This window comes from Amblyomma americanum, chromosome 9 (genome assembly GCF_052857255.1).
Source record: "Amblyomma americanum isolate KBUSLIRL-KWMA chromosome 9, ASM5285725v1, whole genome shotgun sequence".
In the NCBI taxonomy this organism is placed as follows: Eukaryota; Metazoa; Arthropoda; class Arachnida; order Ixodida; family Ixodidae; genus Amblyomma; species Amblyomma americanum.
Window position 1 is genome coordinate 61,592,713 of NC_135505.1, and position 10,069 is coordinate 61,602,781.

General features: G+C 44.0%; 1 protein-coding gene across 2 annotated transcripts; it reads left to right on the forward strand.

Moving 5' to 3' along the window:
* The first annotated feature begins 942 nt into the window (after positions 1-942).
* On the forward strand, positions 943-10,069 carry LOC144103235 (G2/mitotic-specific cyclin-B2-like). Of its 2 annotated transcripts, none has more exons than XM_077636011.1 (7): positions 943-1,515; positions 2,565-2,726; positions 4,242-4,403; positions 5,652-5,897; positions 8,070-8,212; positions 9,045-9,153; positions 9,826-10,069. In XM_077636011.1, exons 1-7 carry the CDS (start codon positions 1,486-1,488, stop codon positions 9,871-9,873), a joined length of 900 nt encoding a protein of 299 aa, XP_077492137.1. In that variant the 5' UTR covers positions 943-1,485; the 3' UTR covers positions 9,874-10,069. The 2 variants fall into 2 exon arrangements, with proteins under 2 accessions (XP_077492137.1, XP_077492138.1); XM_077636012.1 differs by lacking the exon at positions 943-1,515 and adding an exon at positions 2,236-2,447.

Sequence of the window (10,069 nt, forward strand, 5' to 3'; positions counted from 1 at the left end):
CGGCGGCCAAAGAAAGCATGCGGGGTGGCTCATAAGCATTCCTGATGCAGGGATTAAGCACAGTGCTAGCAGTGTAGTGAAGGAAAAGTCCCCCACCCCTCCCCCGCCGCTCCCACATTGGTCCAGCACAGCTGTTATCCCTAGAATAAGCCAGCATTGCCCTTAACTATTTCTGAGACACGCCCTAGAGGCAATTGCTATGGAAGGAATAGTGTCCATTCCCTATCGAATTTCTTTCCCACAAGGAAATTCTGACATCATCAAAAAGGAATTCTGTAGTTGGAGTTGGTGGCAGATAAGGGAGCGGGCTAGTGGAAACCGCCCATTTTCTTTGTTGCTGAAGAGGCTTCCCACAGCACGAGATAAAAAGGTCAGGAGAAAAAAAGCTCCTCTTCTTTTTTGCCTACTGATAAGCACAGTGCAAGGGAAAAAACAAACACTCGCCCATCAATGCAGCCTGCCCTTCCCTATAGTAGTGGCTTTGGAATGCACATGCCATGGAGGGTGGAGCCCTTGAATTCTAATGAATGCCATTGTTGTGACTCAGATGACTCGGGGGGAGGGGGGTGATCAACCCCCTTTTCTCCCCTCCATCACATATGCTTCTCCTACCAGCTTCATGTCTCATTCGATCGAGTCACGAACCAGTGGCCTCCCATGACCTAAGCCTTTTTCCCTTCCTTTGTAACCATTCATTCTCTCTCTACTTCGTCTCACAAGATGTTTGCAGCACTACGGAAGGTAGAGCTCTCTCGTCCAATCAGGGCTGCAGAAACGCAGAAAATAGTCCCTCGAATATTTGAGGAGTGTATGACTATTAATCAAAACAATAAGCATTGCAACTAAAAACATGATTTGAACAGGTATATTTAAATGGTAGGGAGTGTTTCAATCACTGGTGAAATTACCAGACAAAGCCCGTACAGACACAGCTCTGCGGAGGCCTGCTGCGAGGTAGTGATGGGTCGCCACTTTCCAACATGGCGTCGGACGAGTCTGTTGTGTCTCCTGTGTGCTCTACACCGACAGTGCGCTGTTTCCCCAAGCAGGCGAAGCAGGTGGCTTTAAATGTTCTTGAAGCGCTTCGCGTCGAGTGCGGGGGCAGTTGGAGTACAAATGCGCTCATCAAGAGGACGGCAAAACTATGGCCTCCGAGATCACCCGATGAAGAGTGAGCGCGTGCTTATAATCTCGGAGGCTTTAAGTGTGGAGGCGCAGGTCGCTCTGAGGGCGCCAGATGGCGCCAGGTGCCCAGCAGCAAAGCGCAAGCCTGCCGTATCGGGACCAATCAGCGCGTGCTCACAGCTCGAGCCACAGGCGCGTAGGAACACACTAATGTAGTGCGCGCCATCCTGCCAGGAGTTTAGTCTGCAGTTTTCATAAAGCTGTTGTACGCACAGTGCTGGTCTCCATTTGATTCGAACCGGGCAGTCATCGACATCTGAAGAGTCGGTTTGGAAGCAGCGTGGACGCTCATCTTGAATTATGGCGACCTTCAACGGATCTGTTCTTGAGGTGAGTTGATCCAGCTCTATACATTGGTTCGTATATAAATTATCTTTTCCAGGCAAAAAACTTTCGGCTGTTCGAATTTTTTCGCGTCACTTTTTCCAGCAGAAGTTACGATAATAGCTCCTGTTTCTGCTTGAGAAACGGTCCACTAATTTTTGCTCAATTTTTCACTAAATAGACGGAATTCGCGAATTCCCCTAGAAGTTATAGACCAAATACAACTTTTATTACCAGTCTATTCTAAATATTCTTTCGTGTACGATGCAAATCACCAACGAAGCAATCCCGCGTCTGAGTATCTGAGTAAGATCGGCCTGCCCTTGTGTGTACAGGAAGAAAACAGATAATCTCTGAAGCCATTTTAAACGAGCAGGGGCCTTACGATCAGGGTTGCCTTAAACGTCTGTAGCGCACAATGCAGTGACTCCGACAAGGCTTCCGGCCTCTCGCTTTTTAATCGCCTTTTCAAATTATTCTGCCTGACGAAAAGTAATGTCAAAGTAGGTTTAAGATCTCCACAGTGTACAGGAGACACACACCTCTTAAATAAGCACTAGATAAATATGTTTTGCGGTTATTTCATATTTGTGCACCACAAAACCAAAATTGCATAGAGAGCTCATTTTCAAGGAGATGTCGGGTTCAATGCGGCTGGCCGCCATGTTTGCGATGCACGTGGAAACCATATTCCGGTTCCGCAAGTGAGCTTCTTAAAAGCCACACGTTCAGGTTGACGCTTGCAGGTTTGGCCAGCACAGCTATCACCGAGCTGCGATCGTCACGCAAAGCAGCGTAAAAAAAAAAAAACGGCGTTCACCATAGCTGCGCTGGTTAGCTCTGGTCGCACCGGTCAAGAAGCGGGCACTGGTTGGGTTCTTTTCCATTCCAGAACCGGTCTCGCATGGCAATCAATGGGCCGATTTCAACTGCCTTCAGTAGGTGGACCGGTTAGATAAAGGCGCCTTAAATGAATATCACTGCGACTACTGTCATGGCGGCCATTTTACTAGTTTCACATGTATTGTTCTTTCCATCCTTGCCTCATCACACAGCGGTCTACAAAAGATGGCGGTGAAACAGCGTCCCGGACGCTGGAAGAATTCCTCCGCGTGCTGAGCGAAAGACCGTCCGCCACGAATTCTGTGCATCAACCAGAATCGAGCTCTACCTCCCGAGCGCCGGACAGCGATGCTGATGACATGCTCTTACTAGAGGTAAGCACTTTGAAAACGGCTTAATTATTCATCGCTCTAGTCAATGAACGCTACGGCCTTCTTGCGGCGATTTGTGAGAGTCAACGAAATGGTCCAGCACTACTGAGTCACTGCGCGGTGTGAAGTGTACTCTTGTCTTTTATCTCCTTGATTTCAGATGGAGTCACAACAACAAAATCGGATACATTGTCCTAATAGTCCTCCAACAGAAAACAAAAACCAATTAACTGATCGAAATATGTGACATGGTACCTTGCTGAGAAATTTAAAACCGGCTCAACTAAGCAAGACCGCGAATATTTTGGTGAATATGTAAAATTACAAAAAAGAAACCGCATCTCCTGGTACTCACAAGGACCTCTGTTAGATTAACTGTAATTTTTTCACGTTTTTTTGTTCGGCCAGTAATTGTGTGCCTACTGCTCGAAATGGAATTGGAGCTTGCAGAGAAGGAGGAACCTTCCTTTGCGTTCGAGAGAAACCCAGCAGTAGGGCCTGCGCAGGAGGATAAGAAATTATATATTTATTTTTCAATATTAATTGACACTCTATTCACTCAAAACTGATTTAAGCAGAGTAGGAATACATCACGTCAAAACAAAGCACACAGCTTCAAGTATCAACAACATCGTCGTTCAACATTGGTTGAGAGAGAGAAAGCGAAGCAGACGGATTTGACGTTTTGCCAAAATTATCCAAGTTTAACACCAACTAATGATAAGGAATCTTGAGTAACTTTGTGATTATTCACGTTATTTCATTTAGTTTTCATAATAGAAAAAAAAAGGCATACTTGAGGCAATTTTTTTTTACGCAGACTATATCACATTTAGTTCGAGACCCTGTTCTCTTCCGCAACCCTGCGGCAGCAGCGGCACCTCTTCTTGCTTACGCCACAGATCATAACGGACTCATAGCCTAAGTGTCGTATATCTGCATTTTGCACTCGTGGTGTAATACAGTTGAGGCCTGCGATGAAATAACTTGGCTATGTACAGTTACCGGATTTCTGGGAAAGCCTTTTGCTGTCACGAGACAACCTGCTTTGTCCGAAGTCTCCTTTTGGCAATACAGCACATTTGTAGCGCTGTCAGTGTCGCTCTTTTATTCTTGTGCTCGCAAGTGTCTGCACAAAATGAAGAGGAAATTATAAATGCAAGGTACACAGGATTTTTGCATGTTTATTTCTTGCATACGTTATACCCCATTTCTCCTTGTCGCAGTGTGCTACTTTATGGTCTAGCCTGATTACTTTTTGTATAAAACAAAATGAAAGCCTTTTGTTGGGAGCTGAGACTGAGGCTACGACTCGAGCTATCACGTCTGCATGTGACACTTGGACTGTAGTAGCATTTTGGCTCGAAGACATTGTAAATTCTCCTTCATCGCTGGATCTCTAAATGCATTGCAGGCATGATGAGATTGCTTTTTTGAATTATGGCGACATAATTATTGAAAGGGTAATTCTCGGAGGTCGTCTCTTAGAATGTTCTTTTTCATTTCTCTCCACTGCAGACGCAATGGGCCCTCCAACCTGTATTTCTGAGTGCGCAAAAGGTGGTGGATTCCTCGGTACGTGAGCGAAATGTTCATTGGCTGATTGGCACACGCAACGTGCTGCAGTTTTCGCCGGTCACACTTTTCCTAGCTGTGTCCCTCGCCGATCGCTACTTAGAGGTAAGCAATGTTCCTGTCATTACATCTGAACCGTGTTCACACACAGTGCCCAAAATGAAGGTTTTGGTTGAGGCGAATGAAGGCCTATCGTTACGTTTCGCCTTCAGTCTACTGGTCGAGAGAGAGAAAACGAAGCAGACGTATGTGACCTTTTACCAAAATTATCCAAGTTTAACACCGAATAATGATAAGGAATCTCGAGTAACTTCGTGATTATTCACGTTATTCCATTTATTTTTCATACTAGAAAAAAAGGGCATATTTGAGGCAATTCTTTTTATGCGAACTGGCATCATAAATGATTCGAAGGCATTTTGCTGAGAATTCTATGGTATTGGGCTCATTTGTAGCGCATTTTCTTTCTAGAGGAAGGCTCACTAGGCGTACAGTCATCTTTAACAGTTATTACGCTGAAAACAAGTCTTGAAAATTCGCTATGGGCTTTTTGTCGTCTTCATTGTAGCAGCAAGTTTGTGGATTTTTTTAACTGCTGAAATAAAATATGATCAAATTTCCCAAATAGTTCATTCCCTCAGTTATTGTAAGTTCGCGTGCGTTATAGCAAGACATTTACAGCTTCTATTGTTTTCCCTTTTGCGTGCACAAAGAATGAAGTTTTGATGTACGTTGTCATACTCACGCAGCTTGTTCACCGGTTGCAGCTGTGTGCGGATTCGTTGCTTGCTCGAACTACTCATGCTTCAGCATCCAACAGCGCCTCGCACTGACGGCATTCACTCGTACCTGTGGTAGCAGTTGCCGAGGTGCTTTAGTCTCTGCCATGCATTCGATAAACTGGAGTATTCTATCTGTCTCGAGCTTGTAATCAAAATAGCTTGTCGTCCTACATATGTACTTGTGCGAGTAATATCAAAGCGAACCGTTTATTCAAAGGCAACAGCTCATCTAACAAATTCATCATAGTTTTCATACCACCGACCTTTGGTTAGCGAGTTGGGTTGGGCTCTATGGCGCATAACTAAGCGTTCTATGGCCGAGCTTTGGTTTTCGTGTTGGCTTATATGGCGCATGACTAAGGGCTTTTCACTCTATAGAGCTACATATTCTGAGGAGATTAGTAACTAGGCGACGTGCATATGAATCACTTCATAGGTATTTTTTGCTGCAGTTTAAGTCATTAAGAGTGCTGAAACATTCTGTATGCGTGTACAAGCTGTTCAGGGAGTTTGAGCAAGGAGTGTGTCCTGACCTTTCCTGCTCCGGCCTCTGCTACTTTTCCCTGTACAGGCGTGCGTCGTGGATAAGCGCCAGATGGAGCTGCTATGGGCAGCCGCGCTGTGTGTTGCAGTGAAGCATAAAGAGCCCGAGTACCACGTGTTCTACCGTTCCTACCTCGCGTCAACCAAAGGCATCGGAGAGAGCATGAAGACAGAACTGTGCGACATGGAAGAGGTCGTTTCCCGGGCTGTCGATTGGTCTCTGGGCCTGCCGTCGCCCCTGGACTTCCTTCGCCGCAACTGCAGGGCTGCTAAGGTATGTGCACGTCGTTGCTTCGGTTGCATTCCGGCCTTATTGGCGTCAGTGGATGGTGTTGCACATTAACTGCTTTCCAAAGCCACAAATGTAGAAGCATTCAGTGTATTAGAGCTGTGACCCCTTTTATTTGTCGACGACAATAAGCCTGTGATGTTGCTCTCTATCTACGACATGGCTTCAGTGGACTGCAAGTTCGATATGTGCTCGATACAAGCGAGGTGTGAGAACAGACAATAAGGTATTGTATCGTTGGCACCATTGCGTTAACGCTGCTTTGAGATTCAAAGGAGAGCGGTGATGTTGCAGGGTTTTGTATAGAGCACACAAGGGAGTGCAGGTGAACTACAGACGAATACATGCGCTGCGCTTCATGGCGATTTGCTGAAGAATGATTCAAAATTTATTAGACTACATTTTGGTTCAGTAAGGAGAAGTTGTTATTCTCGCGGAGTCGCTGTGCATTCTTCGGTTCTGTACGGCCACTTCTCCGCATTGCAAGTGCAAGCGATAACATTGCAAGTTATAGAAGCATGTACGTAGTACTATATCCGAGAGCAAGTCATGACTCGGTATGGCGCCTCTGTCTTTTTCTAAAAAGGAGTGTAGACACTTAATATCGGTTGCATGTTTCGTTCTTTGTAATGTGCTTATGACAGTACATCCTCATGGATCAGCGCATTGTAATAAGCTATGACCCTTATACCATTTTTATCAAGTTTTGTTTTTCTTTTCAAGATCCAAACCATAGATGGTTATGATGTCATAGGTCTTTACATGTCATTTGTAGCAAAAGAAATAGTGCGATATAATCGCTGCTTCATCCTATCTGTCTCGAGCTTGTAATCGAAATAGCTTGTCGTCCTACATATACCATAGATGGTTATGATGTCATAGGTCTGTACATGTCACTTGTAGCAAAAGAAAAAGTGCGATATAATCGCTGCTTCATTCTATCCACTACGGCGCTGATGTCCGTCGGCCTCAAGAGCAGACACACAAGTGTTGGGGCAGTGATTATATTTCAGTTTTTCTCTTTCTTCACGTGACATGTACGGAAGTTTGGTGTCGTAGCAGTCAGTTGCCATTAGAGATGAAACTAAATGAGAACCAAGAAAATCGATTATTAAGTGTTTAGCGGTACAGGCGATTACCACGTGGTGATCCACGTACACTAACGTTTTACGTATAATTATAAAGGAGCAAACATGCAGCGATGAATTAGATGTACACTTTCCTTTAAAGGAACACTTAGCGGAATTCAATCTAAATTTTGTTTTTCTTAACATTTATTAAGTAATTATTTCTGGGCACATTGTTGGTTTCTAGCAGACTGAATAACTGCCTGAAACTAGTAAAATTCAGCCTAGAATTTTCGCGGCCACGTGGCTTAAATTTTTGCCAGTTTGAAATGTAGGACAGTGCAGAGTTCTTTGTGGGGTTGGTGTGTGATAACTTTTCACCTCCTGCATTTGAGTAGAGAGATCAGGATGTGATGCCAAATAATGTTGTTTACTTGTTAGATTGTGGTAATGTACCCGTTCTGGCTAACATCAATTGATCGTCAGTCGCCATTTAACACCTAATTTTCTCCTATAATAATGAAACTTGTTGAGACCGAAGTCTGCACACTCAAGTATACGGCAAAATTTCAACCGCTCCCGGTGTGTTTGTTTAGAGTGCCAGAGTGTGCAGTCGGCCGTCGTCCATCAAAATCGATACTCTAAGTATGACTGGAAGACTACGTTATAAAGCACACATTCATTTCCCTTGATTAAGCAAGGCACCTATACAAGGCTGCTTGTTAGTCCAAAATGCTGGTAAAGGAATTTTATAGCTTGAGGTATTGCGAAAATAGATACTATTTAAGCGTAACAGCAGCCTTAGGCCAACCTACTTGCTTAAGTGCTGATGAATCTTTTGTTTTCTTGCCAAAAATCTTCTGGCAAAGTTGTATTCTCCGAGCTTATGGCAAAGAGATTTTTTTCGGAATTATCCAATGCGGTTGAGTGCCGCACCTGAGAGTATTGTAATAGAATAATTGTTTGCTTTTCTTGTAACTAGTTTCTTAGAACGTAAAGTACCCAGACGTAAGGTCTGGCTTCCACAGATCTGCTTAGTATAGTTGTCATTTTAACTGATCGGCTGCCGCATGTTTCCTCCCGTGAACAGGCAAGCAGGCAGGAACGTCTGACAGCAATGTACATCCTCGAGGTGTGCCTGGTCGACTACACCATGGCTTGGATAAAGCCCTCCAAGAAGGCCGCATCTGCTCTATACTGTGCCATGCACTATCAAGGAAGGCAGAACCCATGGTATGCTTCTGAGTCCTTACTATCTTTTCTTTCGAAAGCCTATAAAACGAAAAAGCGCGCAGTAATCAATTCCTTGAGCAATATCTAAAACAAAAACTGCATTAATCTTGGCAATGTTGTCGTTAAAACTTTATACGAGCATCGTCGTTAGTCCGAATTCACAACTTGCAGAATTATATCTATTGCGTTTTTCGAGGAGACATGTGCCACTGCCGTCTAGGATATTGTTTAAAAAACATAGGGCTTGCCGTCTTTAAACAAATTTCCAGTTATTAAGCACAACTTTTTCCATAACCTTTCTTTTTAAATACACTTCTTTTGAAACGTTGTTTTAGTTTCGTGTTGCCTTAGAGTAAGCAGAACCTTTTTCCCTCTCCCCTGAGATTGGTTTTCGCGAAGTGCGAATGTGATCGCGCTTTGTTTAAGTAGAACTGGCAGTATAAGTGCGCGTAATTAACAAAGTTTCTAATCTGATACCTATATCAGAAAGGGTTTTTAACTCCGATTGGTGCAAGGTTGTTTTATTTGCTAATCCGAGGCAAGAAAGAACCTTATACAGGTATTCATTTCTTGAACGCCACCGTTTGCTCCTGAATGAGAACAATTGTGTTGTTTGTTTTGCACGAGAAAATGGTCGCTGCCATCACGAGAGGCTATCTGTATTCACCGATGCATTAAAAGAAAACAAATACGTAGAACCCCCGCGAGCTGCTAGACGAGAACATTTCAGCAACGCCAACGCTAGGAATGCCACTTAACTGGCCTCTTGAGCACGTATATTTTCTTTTTGGTATTCGCTGTGACTACTATGCGCACTGCTAATTATTTCCAGTTGGGGCCACAAGATGCAGTTGTGCAGTGGTCACGATATAGGCTCCCTGATGCCCATAGTGGCGCGGATGCAAGAGTTCTTGATTGCCGCCTGTCAAAGCGATATGTGGGTGAGTATCGTGTTCCATCTTTTCAGCGCATAAATCTAGCGACACCATGCCTATTCGCACAGACAACGCATGTCAGTAGCGGCTGATTTAAAAGGGAGGTCTTTTTCTTTCTTTATCAAGCAGAATCCATACGTGATGAGCTCAGTGAGGAACAGCGGTGACTGAAACAGTCTCATACCGAACCGTTCGGGACGAAGTCATTTTTCAACGGCTAAGTGTTTATAAAGCGATGTTTTATTATATTGTATGTATATCCCCAGACCTACTTGTTTCGGCAAGCTTGCTTTTTATTCCTATTAACGTGTTTGCGCAATGCCTTTAATGTTCCCCATAGGTTTTAGGTTTTCTATGGCAGAATAAAATACCCGACCCAAGCAATGAATACAACTTTTAAAAGAAAGTTTTGGCGTGGATCGCAAAAATCGACCATTGCTTTCGTTATTTCCACCGCGTATCATTTTAATATAGCAATATTCTAGTAAAAGCGGCACATGTTTGTAATCTAAATGTTGCATGGCGTATTTTTTGCCGAGCCTACGGATGTATTTCGTTGTGTTGCCTGCGAGCTACGGCTCACAAGGCCGTTCTTGGAAAAATATTGGGATGCTGATCTTGCTGCATTTGTTTGTCGCTTGTTGCAACACACTAAAGAGTTCGTGTGCTCCATTGCAGGCTCCATATGAGAGCTACGAGAAGATGTGGTCTGGCACTCTCGGCTGATTATCGAACACCCGAGCCCAACAGCTTCGCCCGATTTGAAAGGAAGCCTTGAGAATTTCAAGCTATGCCCTCCAATGGCTGCCTTCTACTGCATGTTATGGGGCTATACATATTGCTGCAAGTGTTGTCATTCTCTGTTCGCTAATTAGTTTGCATGCATGATTCGTAATAAAGTATATTACTTAAGCCACCACAG

What these genes read in the sequence shown, in the direction of transcription:
- LOC144103235 (XM_077636011.1), top strand. Translation starts at nt 1,486, where the DNA reads ATGGCGACCTTCAACGGATCTGTTCTTGAG. An exon ending in GCAACTGCAGGGCTGCTAAG is followed by an intron (nt 5,898 to 8,069) that starts GTATGTGCACGT and finishes TCCCGTGAACAG; the next exon opens with GCAAGCAGGCAGGAACGTCT. An exon ending in CAAGGAAGGCAGAACCCATG is followed by an intron (nt 8,213 to 9,044) that starts GTATGCTTCTGA and finishes AATTATTTCCAG; the next exon opens with TTGGGGCCACAAGATGCAGT.